Genomic DNA, 19735 nt, shown 5'->3' on the forward strand with positions numbered 1-19735 from the left:
ATGTATGTCTGATTCTGATTTCTCCTCCCCCTTTTACACGTTAATTTCCCCTTTCCCAAGCCTACAAAAATCTCCTAAAAATATTCTCAATAATAATATCCAAATTTGACTAATTAAGGAAAAATATTAAAAATAAAACAAAGTCCTAATATAACTAGGAAAATGGTGTTTTTCAGCTGGAAATTTCGTGCATCAGATCTAGAGGCTTCCAAAAATAAACCGCATCAGATCCGCATATTAGAATTTCAAGCAAAGGAATATTCCAGAACGTCAACAATGCAGGTGCAGCAACTTCAACCCCGATTTCGACCTTGATGCATCCCGTATCTCTCAAAACTCAAAACATGAAAGTTGTAGAGCTTTGTCTTGGCGTTCCATAGCATCTTGAATCATCTCAATCGGAGCTCGGATGAGAGAGTTATGCCCAAATTACGAAGCAATATCAAAGCTGTCCAGAATCGCCCAATTAACTACGTTTTGCACTTAATGTCTCAATTTGCATCATAAATCAAAATATAATAATAATGAGTACATTTAGGTACCAAATAAATATAAAAGACTAAACATTAAGGGATAAAAATATGACATTTTGCATTCTCATCAAGAAGAAAGAGTAGGTAACTTCTATCCAATAAAAAAAAAAAGAGGGGGTAACACCGTAACAAGTTAGGGGGTTTGGACTGAAAGTTTTTGTCATAGGCTACCGTAAAGAAAAGGAAAGCTCTCTCTAAATAGAATGAGTTTTTTTTTTTTTTTAATGAAAAATGGGAGAGTACAATCATAAATATCTACTACTGTTTTATCAAAAAAATAAATAAATATCTACTGCTCTGCTATTTATACAGCATAGCAGAATCAGTCCCAAGCAAAAGAAAAAGGTGCCAAAAAAATAACAAACTCTAACAAACTTATTATCCTCTAATGAAACAACGACAGCTGTCAAAGCCTAATAACAGATTCTGAGCTTAAGTTTGGCACGTGCACAGCCCATGTCTTCATTAAGTTATACGCGTCTTCATGGACAAGGAAAAGATGGCACAAATGGAGAAGGAAAACTTAATAGACTACCCTTATTTGGTTTGTCAGGGAAAACAAAAATGGAAACCCAGTTCCAGATTATACCAAAGAGTAATTAGATCTGCATATCATAATCTCTGATTGGTGATTAGGAAAACATCTAAGAACCATTTCCCGAAAAAAAAAAAAGAATGAAAAAAGTGACCTATCATGTTGATTTGGGGCTTCGTTAAAAATCCATCCAAATTCACCTTTAGTTTGTGAGCCCAAACAGAAGATTTGGTTTTGGAATCCCAAATAAATTATCACTTTGAAAACTTCCCAAACTGGCCAGAAGAAAGAAAAAGGCCGAGATCCACACTCTTATTCATAGACCTCAACAAGTTTTGGGGTAAAAAATAAAACAGAGCATGACTTTTACTAATACAATCAGAAAACCAAATAGTTCAAGTTTTCATAACCCCTCAATAGAGGATTAAAAAGTACAACAGATCCACAAAACATATATTCTGCAAAATGGGAAAATTAATACATAAGTAAATTGCAAACCTCGCACCACAGGAAAATTCAATTCAAGCTACGTAATTCAAACAAACCAACATAAACAGAGCATGGATCACTGCACACTCTGTTTCAACTTTATATATGTTAAATGATGTGAAGCCAACATAGTATATTCGAGGCTCAGACAGTGTTGACGTTCAGAATATCAAAAAAACAGTTTTGATATTATGTTTGAGTTGGTGGGAACAATCTTTTTGCTCTGAAGTTGCAGACTTTGAAACTTCTTGGATCTCTTAGATTGTAATTTAAAAAAGGGTATTCTCTTCCTTGTTGATCAAAGGCTTTCAGCTCCTCTCCAAGTCACTCACGTTTGGCCGCCTCTGCATCAGGAAGAGAGATGCCGGTCAGAACCAAGAACGACGCTAGTAGCAGCAAGACCACAAGAATCGGTGATCTCTTTCTGATCACCTCCGTTTTTCTCTCTTAAGAATGTTTCTCCATCTCTTTGTGAATCGGCTTGGAAATTTTTTTTCACCTGTGCGTATCACGTGATTGAGTAGATGTTAGTATTAAATAGCCAAACAAATGGAAGTTGTGATTTGGCACGTGTGTTTAGTTTAGCGACTAAATTGGCTAAAATAAAAGTTCAAGGGTATTAGGGCTATAACTCCAATGTTTAAGAGGTGTATGGATATTTTTTTTTATTTTAAATAAAGTGGTAAAAGAATAAAAATTTGATATTGGGTATATTGTAAAGTGAGATAGTAAAAATAAATAAGATAACTTTTGAAGTGCTAAAAGTTAAATTTTTTAACACAACTATTGTGAATGCCTAACTTGAAATTAAAAAAAAAAAAAAATCCTTAACATTTTTTTTTCTTTGTTGGTAGATGATTGCATCTTAATATATTAAAAAACAATAATTTTGTGTATTTATAATTTGTTAATCCTATATGGATGCCTATTTGGAGTTTTTTTTTTTTTGGCTTATACTTCAGTCTCCTCTAACTTAAAATCCTAGATCCGCCCTTGGTTAAACCCATTGAGTAAAGTTAAATGTTTGAAATAAATTTTAGTCAAACTATTTTTATTTTTTTAGGAAAAAGACAATGAACTTTAATTACGAAAAACCGGCTATGTTAGCCTAAAGTACAGAATATAATTATAATAGAACATCCTCTATCTACACAAGATAATTTGGCATATTAATAGAATATCTACCTAGAGCATAAACAACCTTATTGCCCTATTTCCTAGCGTAAGAGTAAAGCAATTGAGAAAAAAGATTGAGATAATATCTTCGTATCTTGTATCAAAGGAGCATGGGAAGCCAATTGAAAAACCTCATCAGCCAGAGCTTTAACAATCATCCCCAAATCACCTTCCAAAAAGGCGCGAATAATACCAAGTTATGTCCCAAGCTCAATAGCACGGGCTGCAGCTAGAGCTTCAATATCCATTGCTTAGTAAGCTTGAGGTAATTTTTGGGATAGAGCTTCAATGACCTGACCTTGGCTATTCCGAATGACCACACCAAGTCCGGATTTGTTATCTTCTTTAAAGACTGCTCCATCGAATGTGTAAATTGCATTTTAGCTAATTTAATTTAATAAAAAAAATTTGTTTGAACAATAATTAATTAATTAGAAAAGTCGTACAGTTATGGTACTATATGGGGGTACCTTTTAATTATTAAATATATATTTTCATATTGGTAAGCATTAATTTTTCATTTATAGTTAAACATATACCAATTTAAAAATATTAATGGATAATAAAGTTAATCCCTAGTCTTCAAATGATGTTTAGAAAACATATATGAATGTTGGGCACAATTTTTTCCTGGGGAGAGAGAGAGAGAGGAAGCACTGAAAAGGAAAAAAAAAAAAAATATATATAATATATATTAATATGTGAAAATTATGAGAGAAAACAGAGTTGTATAAAAGAGAGAGAGAGAGATTCTCATTTCCTCCCGTGGGCCGCCTACATGCATAGACTTCGTGGCAAATTGTACAATTGAATAATCATCAATCATGCAAGAAATTGAAAAGGTGTGAACAAGTAGATGAATTTTTCCATACCCCTATCAGCCCTCAAGAAAAGGTGTGAACCGGTTATGGAGTATGGAAATTAAAGACAAACCTTCGATCTCTTTTCCTATGTGTTAAGATAGGCCCAGGTGTGACCAGGAGTCTAGGTGTGAAAAAGACTAAAAAGCTGATGAATTTTCTATTGCACTCCATCTAAAAAACAGGTAGCATTCTAAAACATTTTACAAATCTTCAATTGCTCAAACAGGGGATAAAGATGAGTAGTATCCTATTGTTGTAGGAATTTTACTAAAATGCTAAATCTTTTTATCTTTTTCTTTTTTTCTTGCTGAGCTACAGTGCATAACCCTCTTATTTTTTTGCTGCTAGCTAAGAGGGTAAAAGAAAATTTTTTTTTTTATTAAAATATATATTATTTTATTGTGTTAGTGATGATAGTTATAGTTTATTGAAATAAATATATTATTTTATTATGTTTATATTATTTTATTGTGTTGAATGCTAAAATAAAACTACTGATATTGAAGCCCGTTTGGTTGAGTAGTTTGAGTAATGTTGTTTGTATTTTTTTAAAATACGTGTGGGTGAAAAAATGTGTGAAAAAGTGTATAATGTTGTTTAAAAACTAAAAACATATGTTTAAGATGCTCTACCAAACGGGCCCTCAGTGTTTTGTAAAGTAAGATAACAAAATAGTTAAAGTTAACTTTTTGTAGTGCCAAATTTTTAAATTTTTTACACAACCAGTAGTGATGCTCTTTCTGGCTCTTTTCACTTCAAGGCTACTTTTTGAAGAATCTGTTTACAAGAAGTTTAAATTTTTTAATAGGTAGATCGCATGAAATTAAATAAAGCAGATAAGTGATTCTCAAAAAGTAGTGACAAATTTTTTCTAACCTAACCCAAATTTAATTCTCTCAAAATAACAAAGCCAAATTTCATGTAATAATTAAATCAGTGATGTATAGTTCATTTTGAAATTAAAAAAAAAACAGATAAGATGCAAAAGTCAGCCCAATGTCCAGTGAGTGCCTCTATGCATTTGATGGAGGCCTCAACCAATAATAAGATGCACTTTCGCACCTAGCAGCTAACGAGTGATATACAGTTCCTTTTGAAATCAAATAAAGCATATGAGATTTTAAAAATGAACATGTAACACACTCCAAAATAGTACCCAAAAATCAAATAATTTAACTTAGAGGTGACGAAAAGAGCACCCCCACACCTGAAAATAGATTTCCAGGATCAAAAGCGCAGCTATATCTGATGCTCAACCTAACAAACCGAATGGTAGTAATGTTCAAATAAGACTGATATAACCAAACGAAAAAGCTCTAAAGCAAAAAATACAGTTAGCGCAAGTATAAGCGAAAACCCAATTTATGCCAACAATATGAAAGTATGAAACTAACAAGAATTAAAATGAAGAGTGCAGATTGAAGAATGGGGGCACCACAAGGAGGAAGCAGAGTTGTTAGCATGCTAGCCAATTTAAAATGTCTTGCAAATATAGGTCTAAAATTCATAATGCAAACATACGAAATACACCAACACTGCAAAACATGAGCAACAAGTAAAATGCAAAACCCCACAAGAAATTTAATGTTAGAAGAAAACCATGTCTGACAATCAGAAAGAGATTTTTCTTTTGTTTTTTTGAAAGTTTAAAAGAGAACCCCCAAACAGAGATGGTCACCAATGTTTTAGAAACATTTCGATCCACCATTGATTTCCTTGCATACAAATTATATCATTGTAATTTGAAAGTAATTAAACACTTCAATGTCAGGGATATGATTGTAAATAGAAATTTGTGAAGAAAACCAAACTCAGTAGTAAACTCATCACCTTACGTCCACAACACCAAGTCACCCTAAAATGAACTGTCCCACTGCCATCAAACTACACTAATGCAAATATGATTCTCTCTCTCGCTCGGTGAAGCACAACGCCGATTTTCCTCTTGGAGATTGTCCTTCTCTCTCTGTGTTTGATGGGAAGAAATCAAATCCAGATGGTGAACCGTGTGGATGGCGTGTGGTGTGGCCTTTTGATTTTTATTAGGTGTTTTGACGGGAGAAATAAACGCGGCCTTCAGCCTTCCAGCCTTCTTCTTTTTTTTTTTCTTTTTTTTTTTTTAAAAAGATCAAACCCATTTCGACCGCATGTCGTTGGCAGTGGGGAAGAGGACGAGCGGCGGTGAAAGCAGAGCAAACGACGGAGGACGAAGATGACGCGATTCTCTCTCTCGCTCGGTGAAGCACAACGCCGATTTTCCTCTTGGAGATTGCCCTTCCCTCTCTGTTTGATGGGAAGAAATCAAATCCAGATGGTGAACCGTGTGGATGGTGTGTGGCCTTTTGATTTTTATTAGGTGTTTTGATGGGAGAAATAAACGCGGCCTTCCGCCTTCCAGAGCGTTTTTTTTTTTTTTAATAATACTGAGTTTATACTAAATAAAAACTAATGATAAGTTTTTTTTTTTAATGGAAATTAATTAGAAGTTAATTAATACGAATAATAATATCCTTAATTAGGAAAAAAAAAAGATATAATTTTTTATAGAAAAAAAGGGATAATGGTAAGTTAATGGATATTAATAATTAAAATTTAGGGGATAATTTAAGGGATTATCTCTAAATTAAAAGTAGACTATTAACAAATAAAACTCTTGAAAATTTTGAAGATTAAAAATTTAACAAGGAAAAGTAAGATTAAAGAATAAAGATTGAGGACCTGCTTATTTTACTGAAATTGAAATTTTTGTACTGAAAATACTATAGATAAAAGTAAAAGTTAACTAAAATAGTATAGTGAGACTCATGAATAGTATCAAAATGTGTAATGAAACCTATAAATAGTAGCAAAATTATAAAATAATAATAATAATTTATAAAATAAAGAGAGAATGCGGTCTTTTGGGACCCAAAAGACTGATATTTTAATTTTTACTAAACACACACTTAAGTCATCAAAATTAGTTAGACTAAAAGCATTATTTACTTAAAAGGACCACTTTTTTAAGAATGCGGTCTAATTTCACAACAAGTTTGATATTATATACTATATTTCATTTTAAAAAATTTTGAAATTATATATATATATATATAAACAAAATAGAAGAAGAATATTTTTATCAAAAATAAATAAATAAATAGAAGAAGAAAATGAACACATTTTTCGAACCCCAAACTGTCAGATGATATAAATTGTCTTGAATTTGATTGCAAAGAAAAATGAAAATGATCATATTTTTTAATAATTTCAAAATTATTATAAAAAGAAACAAAAAAAAAAATGGATGCGGGATCTAAAATTTTAAAATTAACTTCTATTCTACTCTTGACCTCCCATTATATTGTTCACTGCATTTCTTTCCTATTTAATATGATAAACTATACTCTACGTATTACTGATTGCATGGTATATTTGGATTCACTTTTAAAAATTTATTTAAAAAAAATTATTGACTTATTTATTGAAAATTTTAACAAACGCAATTGATCCGGAAAAACGTACAGTTTGAAAGCCAGAAAATAGAAGGTAAAGAGTAAAGACTCAGCTGACAATCTAGGAAAAAAGTCTACTTTCTTCATGCTCTTTCCCTATAGACCATGCAATTCCTACAAGATTTATCGTCAAACCATGACTACATATAAATCTTTATATATGCATATTCTTTTGTGTGCTCTATATCTATTACATATCATGCATAATATTTTCAATCAATTCAGCAGTGTACTTTGCTCCTCTAAAATGATACTTTTGAATCATTTAGCTTGCTTCTAGTTTATCTCCCTCAACAACAAAAGAAAATGTAAATAATTATAGTTGGTTTATCCCTTAAAATTATTCTCAATGTATTTTTAAGAGACTTATGTACAACAAATTCTATGAAATATTAAATTAAAATATTAACTTCCGTCATATTCTCTAAAATAAAATATGTAAAGTTTAGGTTCTAGTTAGTTCAATTGGTAAAAACTTTAATAGTTGAATAAGAGATTTGAAATTCAATCCATGACTACACTAAAAACCAGTTGGTATATTGGTCTGATGATAAAGAATACAATGTTTTGATCTAATAATAAGAGCACAATGTTTTGGTTCGATAATAAAGAGAGAATTCATCAGAAGCGGACGGCATAGATATGATGAAATTTATAAAATAATAATAATAATAATAATAATAATAATAATAATAATAATAATAATGTTCANCAAAATTGTTTATCCCCCCCCCCCCCCTTTTTTTTTGAGAATGAATTTTCCTTTTTATTGATGTAACATTTTTGCTGTAACAGAAATTATTATTTTACACACTTACACTAGTATTTAATGATAATAAAATTTCTTCATGAGGTGCTACCTAGGCCACTAGCGAGTTCATCTAGCCATTTAAAAAGAAAAAAAATTATTTTTGTTCATTTGCTTAGCTCAATTATCCTTTTGGGAGATCAGATTTTTGATGCCCAAACACTAAATTCTTAAGAATAAATGTGTGTGTAAATTATAAAGAAAAATTCAAAATTTTGAAGCAACAACATGACTCCACCACTCTCTTATCATTCTAATAATCTAATAAAAATAAAGAAAAAATAAAGTTTCTTTTCCCCTACCTTTTCATATGATTCCTTCCATTATCAATCAAAGAAACAAGAGATTAAATTTGAAAGTTTGAAGGGAGAAGAAATGATAAAAATTGATGATATTGTAAAATTTTCTCTCCTTTTGTTCATATGCCCCCAAGACCTTATCTTTGTTTGGTTGTAAGGTGGAAATGAGAGGAGATGATGATTTATAAGATAAGGGCAAAAAATATGCAATTTTTTTTTTTAGAGTGTGTTTTAACCTACGGCGTTCGCTATTGATGATGCTCTTTATCATTAGACTAAGACACCAATCGATTTTTGGTATAGGTAATGATTGAATCCTAGATCTCTTATTCAACCATCAGAGACTTTACTTGTTGAGTTAACTAAAATCCATATGCAATTTTATTTATTAAATCCTATACTTAAGAAACATTAAAGAGAAAAGAGAAAATATATTAAATTTCATTTAAATCAGATCTCTTGCTTCCAAAATACATAAAATTGGAATTTTAAAACGATTTCTTTCCATCTACAACTTTGTTGAGAATCAGTCTCATATAAGACAACAATCCCTTAAAGATTTTCCATCTACACCTTGCATAAAAGTCAACATAAGACTATTGCATTATAGATTTGGATCGTGGACCATGTGGTGAGTAATTCTTAGATACTCTCGGAGCATAAAGAATGGTGCTTCTTCTTTCCACATTCATGGTGGGTTCTATTGTAAATGTGAGAGGAAAGAGCACTTTTTCTTTATGCTCTAGGAGTATCTAAAAATTTTCCTTATGTGCTATTCTCTCTAATAAATTTTGGGTTAGTAAAGCAGTGATAGTGACAGTAGAAAAAACATGTCTGAGTTGCTTAATTGCTTTTGCTATCCATGAATGACCGAAGGAGGGTAGGCCACCATTGGTTCATTTCTTAGGGCATAGCTTCCCACCATTTATATTTATTTATGGTTGTTTATTTTTGGTCGACACTAAAAATTTGTAAAAAAATTATTTTACATTTTTGCTATGGATGTAATTTCAACGATCAAATTTGGGATTTACTTTTTCTAAGTATTACTAAAAAAAATGCCAATTGCTTGATTGGAATTTGTCAGTTTTTGGATGATTTTATTAAAATTTGTTGGTTAAATTGTATATTTGGGTCATAAACATTAGTTTTGTTTTAAAATCATTATTATACTTTAGAATATTTCAAAAGACCCTTGATGGAATTTGATGGATAAAAAATGTTAATGCATAAAACAAAATTCAATAAATCGAGGCTTCTTTGATGACGTGAAGCTAGAGATGTGACATAAATTATGTTTGCTGTAGCAACATTTTCCATCCATTGTATGCTAGCAAGTATTTTTTTTTTTTTTTTTGAAAATATAGGATTAAAGTGAAATTAAAATAATAATTAAAAACTCTGAAAAAGAGAGGTTGTTTGGTTATTTTATTTTATTTTTATTTTATTGTTAGGCTCTTGAGCGTTTTTATTTATTTATTTATACAAGTCTCTTGAGAGTTAATACTAATAGTACATTCGAATTCGTGATAGTGGGTTTGCCCACATTTCTCATCATAAAAATGTCCCAAAACAAATGAACATGCTCCAGGATGAGCCGAACCAAACCCAAAACAAATATAATATTTGGGTTAAAAAAGATTGTAAAAGATGAACAATTTTTGGGCTACTTATCTGCTCTTGTTTTGGGTTAAACCCAATAATTTGGACTGGATACTATATTTATAGGCCTCACACTATATGCGCCACTCCCAACTTTTATGAACTTGAATATTTTTTTTTTTTTTTTTTTTTTTTTTTTTTTTTTTTGAAAATATAGGATTAAAGTGAAATTAAAATAATAATTAAAAACTCTGAAAAAGAGAGGTTGTTTGGTTATTTTATTTTATTGTTAGGCTCTTGAGCCTTTTTTTTTTTATTTATACAAGTCTCTTGAGAGTTAATACTAATAGTATATTCGAATTCGTGATAGTGGGTTTGCCCACATTTCTCATCATAAAAGTGTCCCAAAACAAATGAATATGCTCCAGGATGAGCCGAACCAAACCCAAAACAAATATAATATTTGAGTTAAAAAAGATTGTAAAAGATGAACAATTTTTGGGCTACTTATCTGCTCTTGTTTTGGGTTAAACCCAATAATTTGGACTGGATACTATATTTATAGGCCTCACACTATATGCGCCACTCCCAACTTTTATGAACTTGAATTGTTACTATTGTAATTTGTATGTCCATGCAGTAACAAAAATCTAAGCATTTGGAAAGAACTCCTTTGTAACACATGAAGACAAGCATAGATGCCAAATTGACAAGGCAAACATGACCAAAAGACAACCCTTATATGGCCCTTTGTTAGAGAAAACACATGGAAACCCTGTTCCAGATCATATAAAAGTGCAAATTATACATATGCATCAATGATCTCAAATTGGTGATGTTGGGTCAGCCTTCTATAAAAATTCATCCAAATCCAAATCCACACCTTTATTTTGTAAGCCCAAAACAGAAGATTTGGTTTGGAGGCTCAAATAAATTTCCCCTATTAAAACTTTCCAAACCGAGCAGTAGAAAGAAAAAGGCCCAGATCCATACTATTATTCATAAACCTTGGAGGAAAAAAAAAATTAAAAAAAAAACACGTGGGGATGACTTCAAATATTGCAAACCTCACAGAAGAGATAATTCATAACACGTAATTCAAACAAACCAACAAGTAAAAAGAGAGCATGGATAACCAGGAAGCCTACATAGTACATAGAACACTGGAGGCTCAGACAGGGTTGACGTTCACAGCTATCATTTGGAGATTGTCTTGGCCGCTGTTTATAACGCCATGGCCGCCGGCGAGGTTGTCGCCAGGAAACCTTTGGGTAGCATTATCGGTGTTGTTAGTTGTAAACTTGCGTAGTGTAAGAACGAGCGCGATGATGAGGATCACCAGGCCAAGTATTTGAGCTGCAAGTTTAAGATCCGAAAGCAATGACATTTGTTCCCTGCAGTAACCAAGAGGAAATTAATTCTATCAACACTGGAACCAATAAAAAAAAAAAATGTTAATTAAATATAGTCAGCTATATATTCTCACCTGTTTGGAGGAGTAGATAGAGATAGAGGATGTTTGGGTAGAACAAAGTGAAAAGGAAATGGAGAGAGACATATTTTTGAGTTGGTTGTGTTAAATGTGTCGTAGTGGATATACAGAATCAAAAGAAAGTTGAGTCTTCCTGTAAGTTATTTTAGTTTATATAGAGAGATGCAGTCATATTCGGGTGGGGCAACGGGGCTGAGAGAATTGTTTCAAGCCGTGAGATCACTGAAATGCAATCATGGACGAGCTATTCTTTGACTTTGTTATTAGTTTTTGTTATTAGTTTTTTTTTTTCTTGTTAAAAAATGAGCAGTTTGTTTTTGTTAAATTTTTTTTCTTTTTTTAAAAGGCTCATTTGGACCACTGTATTATGAAATGACAAAATCATTAACAGTCAATTATTTACTTTTTGCCAAACCCCCTCCCCTTTTTTTAGAATCTATTATTCCGAGATAATTTTTAAAATTTGACCACATGTCAAATGTGGCTCCACCACTTAATGCATAGGCAAAGAGTATGCAAACAAAAATTTTAGGACTATAGTAAGTGGATATACAGAATCAAACGAAAGTTGTGTCTTCCTGTAAGTTATTTTAGTTTATATAGAGAGATGCAGTCATATTCGGGTGGGGCAATGGGGCTGAGAGAATTGTTTCAAGCTGTGAGATCACTGAAATGCAATCATGGACGAGCTATTCTTTGACTTTGGGGCTGAGTTTTTAATTTTTTTTTAATATTATATATATAAAAATGAAATTTTAAAATAAAAAATAAAAATATATATACTTGGTCTCCTTGAAAATTAAAATTGGTCACAAAAGCCAATAAACATAACAGACACCTCATTCCTTGTGACCATGCACCATGTGATCAAGTGTATCCGTATGGTGTGAGTACTAATGTGTATAGTTTTTGACTTTTTGTAAGCTCTCAAAACATATTCATTGATTATTTAACATTTTTTATGCAAATGGCTTGAGTTTTTTGACATTGGTTATTTGTTTTGGTACTTAAAAAGTTAGAAGTGTGGTTCTTTTATTTTCCTTGGCAATGTTAATTAATTTTTTTGGTTCAATAACATTTGACATATAATTAGATGATGATGATAAATGTGACTTATATTTGATTGGTAAATCATGGGAAACTTAGCTAAAGTATTAGATTTATTTCAAAAGAAAAACGCATAATGCAAAAACAACTATTTAGTATCCGTTTGGATACTGATGAAAGTCTTGGCGTCCAATGTTTCACTTTTTCTTTTTTTTGAGAAGAGCATTAAATGAGTTCAAGTGGGTTCTGTGCACTATTCACAGGACTCACAAGTCTCTTTTTTCGACAAAATTTTCATTAAAAATAGGTTCCACGGCATTATTTACACATTTAAAAATTATTTTGCTACAGTGTTTTCAATTTTCAGCAAAATAAACGGTATCCAAACGGACCCTTAGTGTCTTTTCTTTTACTGGTGTAATGAATTTACTTAGAATGATGTGACAACTATTATAAATTTTACTAAATAAATCTTACAAATTGATATATCAATAGTTAAGACATAACAAATAAGTAATTAAGAAATTTATTTATTATATTATTGATGTGACACCAAATAAATTCATTTCTATATCAATTTGCAAATATATATTATGTAGTAAAATAGATAGTAGTTTTGTGATTTATTTATTATGATATTGATGTAATACTAATTGCTTTCAATATATTGTTAACCATCATGCACCCTTAGCATGATAGTTGCTCCTCAAGTATAAGTACTTGTGGAGTGTTTAGGGTAAAGGTCAAGATTCAAATAAATAGAAGGGAGTTTTGCACATATATACACTTAGATTAATTTAGAGTAGAATTTCTATCTTATATATATATATATATATTGTTACATTAGTTTGTAAGCTTTTAAAACAGGAGAATCATAATTTTGTTATTAGTTTTTTTTTTTTCTTGTTAAAAAATGAGCAGTTTGTTTTTGTTAAATTTTTTTTCTTTTTTTAAAAGGCGCATTTGGACCACTGTATTATGAAATGACAAAATCATTAACAGTCAATTATTTACTTTTTGCCAAACCCCCTCCCCTTTTTTTAGAATCTATTATTCCGAGATAATTTTTAAAATTTGACCACATGTCAAATGTGGCTCCACCACTTAATGCATAGGCAAAGAGTATGCAAACAAAAATTTTAGGACTATAGTACAACTTTTGTCACGGTTGACACAATTGTCATGTATCTAATTAATTATGAATGGTTAAAAAAAAAGTTGTGAATTTATAAGACAATAACAAATAATTAGTCACAATATATAATTATAGCTAAAATTGCTGTGTTTCATGTGTAATACAACGGGCACTTTACTTGTTTTATAAGGAATGGTTTAGTGGGAGCTGAGACCCCCCCCCACCTTTTTTAGAATCTATTATTCCGAGATAATTTTTAAAATTTGACCACATGTCAAATGTGGCTCCACCACTTAATGCATAGGCAAAGAGTATGCAAACAAAAATTTTAGGACTATAGTACAACTTTTGTCACGGTTGACACAATTGCCATGTAGCTAATTAATTATGAATGGTTAAAAAAAAAGTTGTGAATTTATAAGACAATAACAAATAATTAGTCACAATATATAATTATAGCTAAAATTGCTGTGTTTCATGTGTAATACAACGGGAACTTTACTTGTTTTATAAGGAATGGTTTAGTGGGAGCTGAGGAAGGTTCCCTACACTAACAAGAGTCGGCTTTTCTACGTTGGTTTGAAGACTCCGCACAACACGCATCAAAGCAAACAGAAGGGAATAGAATCCAATAAGAAGATAGTTTTGAGACGTAAGTCCTGCTACTTTGACCTTAGGGACAATTACGAAATAAATATATTTAAATAGAAATATAGAATGGCATTAAAAAAAAAAAGTTTAGTTATAAAATTAGATATAATTTAAAGTTATAATCTTATTCAATATCTTTTTATTAGAAGTAAATTTTGATAAATCTATCATTGGATTACATATTCTTCTTATATCTTCCATGCTTACAAAATTTCTAAAAAATTAAAGATCAATAACAATGTCATTAATAAATTATTTAAATTACAGGTTTTTTATATAATAGCTAAGTCATGATTACATAGTTCTCATTAATTTCTAACTGCGTTTTTCATCTATCTACTGTACTATATTCAACATTAAAGTTTCTTTATTACAGATTATCAAAGTCTCTGTCTGCCATGAATCACACTCACCTTTTTGGCCTATAAGTAAGAGATTTAATTTAAAAATAAAAATTCTGAAAAAAGTACAGATTAAAATCCTGTTGGATCACTACCAAAAGTAAATGAAATTCATAGGGGCGAAACCCTTGGAGAAAAAGGGTCCTGTTCTTCTCCAAAGACCATCAGCCTGAGGCAAGAGTCATGCGTTTTGCTCTCTAAGACATCCTCATTTGTACTTCTTTTTAGATTACAACTTATGGCTAATTTTGCCGTTCGAACCCTTCTCCTAGACCATTTAGCATTTTGTGCATGGAAAAATGTTAATTTAGCTACAAAGCCCTTGGCTCATTATTTGTACTTAAGTTGATATATCATAATAAATAGATAGTTTTGAGGCGTACGTTCTGCTACTTTGACCTTAGGGACAATTACAAAATCAATAAATTTAAATACAATGGTATTAAAAAAAAGTTTAAATATAAAATTGGTTGTAACCTAAGGTTATAATCTTATTCAATATCTTTTTATTGGATGTGAGTTTTGATAAATCCATCATTGGATTACATAATCTTCTTATATGAATATCCCCCATGCTTCCAAAATTTCTAAAAAATTAAAGATCAATAGCTATGTCTTTTATAAATTATTTAAATTGCAAGTTTTTTATAGTTTAAAATTATGCATAAAATATAAGTTTATAAATCATATAATTAATAATATCCGATTGACAAAAAATTTAACATATATATTAAAAGCGTAAAAAACATATAATTTAATGGTTAGATTTCAAAATATTTAGTAATGTTCATTTTATTGAATAAGGTTATAACCTAAAGTTACAAATAATTTTATAGCTAAACTTTGTCCTAAAAAGAATCAAAGTGTACAAAATTCTTTTTAATAAGATTCTATCCCTTTGAATCAAAAAATAAAAAATTTAAATAGTATAAAAATTGGTATTGATTCACACATAATTAAAGCAGTATCATTATTTTTAAGAAAAACTTTGTAAAGGGAAAAAATCACCATTATTAGAAATCTATGTATTATGAGAATAAACTCTAAGAATTGTTGTAACACTCTCCTTATAATATATTGATACACTACTTAAACTTAAAAGATTTAAATCCAATTGTGGGGCCCGTGGGCCTGATAGCCTCGGCCCATTGTGTAGCAGGCCCAAGGCCCATGCCGAGGAGCACAGACCATTCAAGGCTAAATTGGGGAAAACCTCTTTTCCCAATCCACGCCGAGGACCTCCTTGTCCTCGGCCTGACAAGGATGATTTTTGAGAAAGACTAACCCCAAAGTAACCTGTCACTCTCGCATTTAATGCATTCAACTAACCCCCCTGGCCGCATTAATGGGGAGGCAACCCCTTGGCAGGATAACGTCGATCAGAGTGAACCACTTGAGTACTGACGGCCAGAAGAAAGGCAAATAGATGATCAACAGATGGAAGAAGGAGATAGGAAGATGAAAACTATATAAGAAAAGCAAGTAAAGTAAAAAGAGAGGGGGAAAAAAAGAGAGAACAAAAAGGTCTCCTCGGCCACAGGCCGAGGAGCATCCCCCCCATTTGTAAAGAAACTCTTAGTATTTTTTATAAGGAAAGTTCATGCATGGTGATCGATGGCCAGCGCCTAAACCTTTAACCCGCTCTCTATAAATTTATTGTTTGGGCTGGATTGGGCTGAAAACCCATTCATATTCAGGGTCAATCCAAATTGAGTCCTTACACCAATAAATATAAACTTAAATATATTATATTAACTACTTATTCTTCTCCTTTATAAGAGAATATTCCAACAAATTAAAATGTAGTTATTGAAACCCTAATAAGTCTGAAATTAATTAGATTCCATTACCCAAAAAAGTTTAACTTGTCATCTTCATATATAAATATTATATGCTGGTATCCTAGAACATTTCCAAAGCTGCACTCATTGCTTAAGCAGACTTAGGTCGTCAAAATTAGTTGGACTAAAGGCTGTGCTTACTTAAAGGACCACTTTTTGAAGAATGCGGTCTAAATTTCATAATAAGTTTGATATTATATACTATATTTCATTTCTAAAATTTTTGAAATTAGATATATATATATATAAAAATAAAAAATAAAAGAAGAAAATATTTATCCAAAAAAAAAAATCGAAGAAGAAAATGAACACATTTTTCGAACCCCAAACTGTCGAATGATATATAAACTGTCTCGAATTAGAATGAAAAGAAAAATGAAAATGAACATATTCTTTTAATAATTTCAAAATTATTATAAAAAAAAAAAAAAAATAAATGGATGCAGGGTCTAAAATATTAAAATTAACTTCTATTCTACTCTTGACCTCCCAATATATTGTTCACTGCTTTTCTTTCCCATTAATTATGATTAACTATACCCTACATATCACTGACTGCATAGTATATTTGGATTCGCTTTAAAAAATTATAAAGTTATTGAATTATTTATTGAAAATTTTAATAAACACAATTGATCCGGAAGAACATACAGTTTAAAAGCTAGAAATGGAAGGTAAAGACTGGGCTAACAATCTAGGAAAAAGTTTTATGTCTTCATGCTCTTTCCCTATAGACTATGCAATTCCTACAAGAAGATTGGTCACTTTGTGTGTAGCAAAAGGGTTGGTGGAAGAACTAAAAATACTCCTACATGTTGCAATGAATGATTTATCAGAGCTGATAGACCTCAACTTAATTATGCTTTTTCTTTGTATTTGAACTTTGTATAGTAGGGAAAAAAAAGGCAAAAAAAAAATAACAAAATTCTTGAACCAAAAATAAATAAAAAGGAAACAAAAACAAAAATACAAAGCCTTTGGGGTCAAAGCCACAAAGCAAGTTAAAGTTAAACAGCAATGGAGTGAGTCATTATACTTATACCTTTTCTTACCTAGTAAGTAAGTCTAAAGACACAAAGTCCACATTAAATTCACAAGAAATTTAACACACATCAACAACTTGATATTCTTTCACAAGCTTCGATTCTCAAAAAAAAAAAAAAAAAAAAAAGCTTCGATCCAGCCAAAAAAAAAAAAAGGTGCACTCTTTTCATAAGCGCCCACTAATAAGATGTTGTGGTGCCAATTTGGGTGTAGGAAGTAGGAAATAGATTATTAGTTTTTTTTTTTTTTTTGGAGAAAGAACTTGACTACTTTTATTAATGTAAATGAGTTACATCCGAATGTAAAACCGAAACAATATGAGAAGGTACATCTTCCATCCATATTTGAAAATTTGGTATGCTTATAGCATGTCTCGCCAGATTATAAGCTACACCATTGCCGTTTCTTTTTACATGAGAATACAACACTCTTTGAAAATGACTTGAGTAAATTTTCACATCCTCCACCAGCAGACCCAATGCGCATAGGCTCTGTTCTTGAGATTTCAAAGCTTGAATCAAATGTAATGCATCACCTTCGAGAATGACATTTTGGAACCCCAGCTCATGTGCGAACGACAGAGCTTTCCAAGCAGCCAACGCTTCTGTCAACTCAGCTTTATACGCCTGCAGAATCTTCTCTGAACAAGAAGCTAAGACAGCACCATAGCTATCCCTTATTACAACACCAACACCTGACTTATTTGCATCATCAAAAACCGCTCCATCAAAGTTAACTTTCACAAAACCAGCTTGTGGTGCTCTCCACCTGTATCCTCCATTTCCGTTACTCCTTACATGTGTACCTGATGCTTCTGTGTTGGCTTTGTATTGCGCCAACAATTCAGCTGCCTGTTCAGCAACATGGTGCATCGGACAGGCTTGCAAATTGAGCCTCACCTTGTTCCTTTGATTCCAAACAGTCCATGCCGTGTAAGCCAACAGCTCCAAAGACTTCCCTTCCTTTATCATCCATGACAGCAGCTCCCTTACACATGTGAACTCAATTTCGCACCTAAACCCCATTTTTCCTGATCAGCCCACACTGCATCCAGCTCTGGACATGACCACAAAGCATGCACCGAGTCCTCACTTCCAATTTGCACCTCTCACAGATTGGTTCCTCTAAAATTTTTCTTTGCATCAAAGCTTGTTTGGTTGGAAGTACATTACGGCAAGCTCTCCAAAGAAAATTTTTTATCTTTGGAGGAGCTTGCATCTGCCATACTTCCTTCCAAACTCGCTTACAACAGATAGGAGGAGTTTGAGAATTTAATTGCAGCTCCTCTTCTTCTTTAAGGAACCTATATCCGGACTTACAAGTATAATTTCCTAAGGTCGAGTAAGGCCAATACAAAGTGTCCTCTGTCACATGTCGACTTAGGGGGATTTTCTTGATCAACTTAGCATCCTCTTCCACAAATAATCCATCCACCATCTCTTCATTCCATCTTCTGGTGCTTGGGTCAATAAATGAATCTACGGTATAATTTTCAAAACTCTCCAATGGGCAAGTAGGCAGAAACTTTGGGTGTTTTCTTGGCAGCCAACGTTGCTGCCAAATGTTCATTTTTTTCTCCACTTCCTACCCTCCATAATGCCCCCCTTTAGTGTTACAAATTATACTAAATCAGTGTGTAACACCGTGTATATGTATAGGTACAATTAAAAACAATTGCAAGTATATATATTTTTTTAGAAGAGATTCAAATTGTACATAGTATTAGCTTACAATTTTTTTAACCCATACATTTCTAAAATATGTAATAGTTTATCAATATATATATATATATATATATGATTTAGAATTTAATTGGATTTAAACTCTTCAGTTTTTGGAACCAAACTAATGATACTCTTACTTCATTGGTTCATCCCTTATAAGGTAGAAAGAGGAAAGACATCTTTCCAATGTGGGACAAAAGAATTCAAGCTAAAGGCAAGGCAAGGCAATCAAGCCAAAAAAGCCAAAGCCAAAGGCAAAGAATTCTTGAGTACCTAACCGAACTAATGGTACTCTTACTCCATTGGTTCATCCCTTATAAGGTAGAAAGAGGAAAGACATCTTTCCAGAGTACCTACATATATATATATATATATATTATACAATAAAAGTTAACAAATGCTCTAAGGATATTGCATATTAGTTTTAAAATATTTTTAGAATTTTTTATGGAAAAAGAAAAAAAAAACTATTGATTTTTTGACAACTATTTATATTTTTTATGAAGTGGTATCAAAACTTTTTTAAAATAGTTTGTTGATACTGTATTTTGTTTAGCCCCGATTAATGTACCAAAATATGATTTAGATCTTGAAACATAGGTGA

General features: G+C 31.5%; 1 protein-coding gene across 1 annotated transcript; it reads right to left on the minus strand.

Annotated features, from left to right (window-relative positions):
• Window positions 1-10967: 10967 nt before the first annotated feature.
• Window positions 10968-18432, minus strand: LOC136063207 (uncharacterized). Its single transcript, XM_065763237.1, has 2 exons — window positions 17831-18432; window positions 10968-11190 (listed from the first exon to the last, which is right to left on the minus strand). Exons 1-2 carry the CDS (start codon window positions 18430-18432, stop codon window positions 10968-10970), a joined length of 825 nt encoding a protein of 274 aa, XP_065619309.1.
• Between the last annotated feature and the right edge of the window lie 1303 nt (window positions 18433-19735).

This window comes from Quercus suber, unplaced genomic scaffold, assembly GCF_002906115.3.
Source record: "Quercus suber isolate HL8 unplaced genomic scaffold, Cork oak 2.0 scaffold_499, whole genome shotgun sequence".
In the NCBI taxonomy this organism is placed as follows: domain Eukaryota; kingdom Viridiplantae; phylum Streptophyta; class Magnoliopsida; order Fagales; family Fagaceae; genus Quercus; species Quercus suber.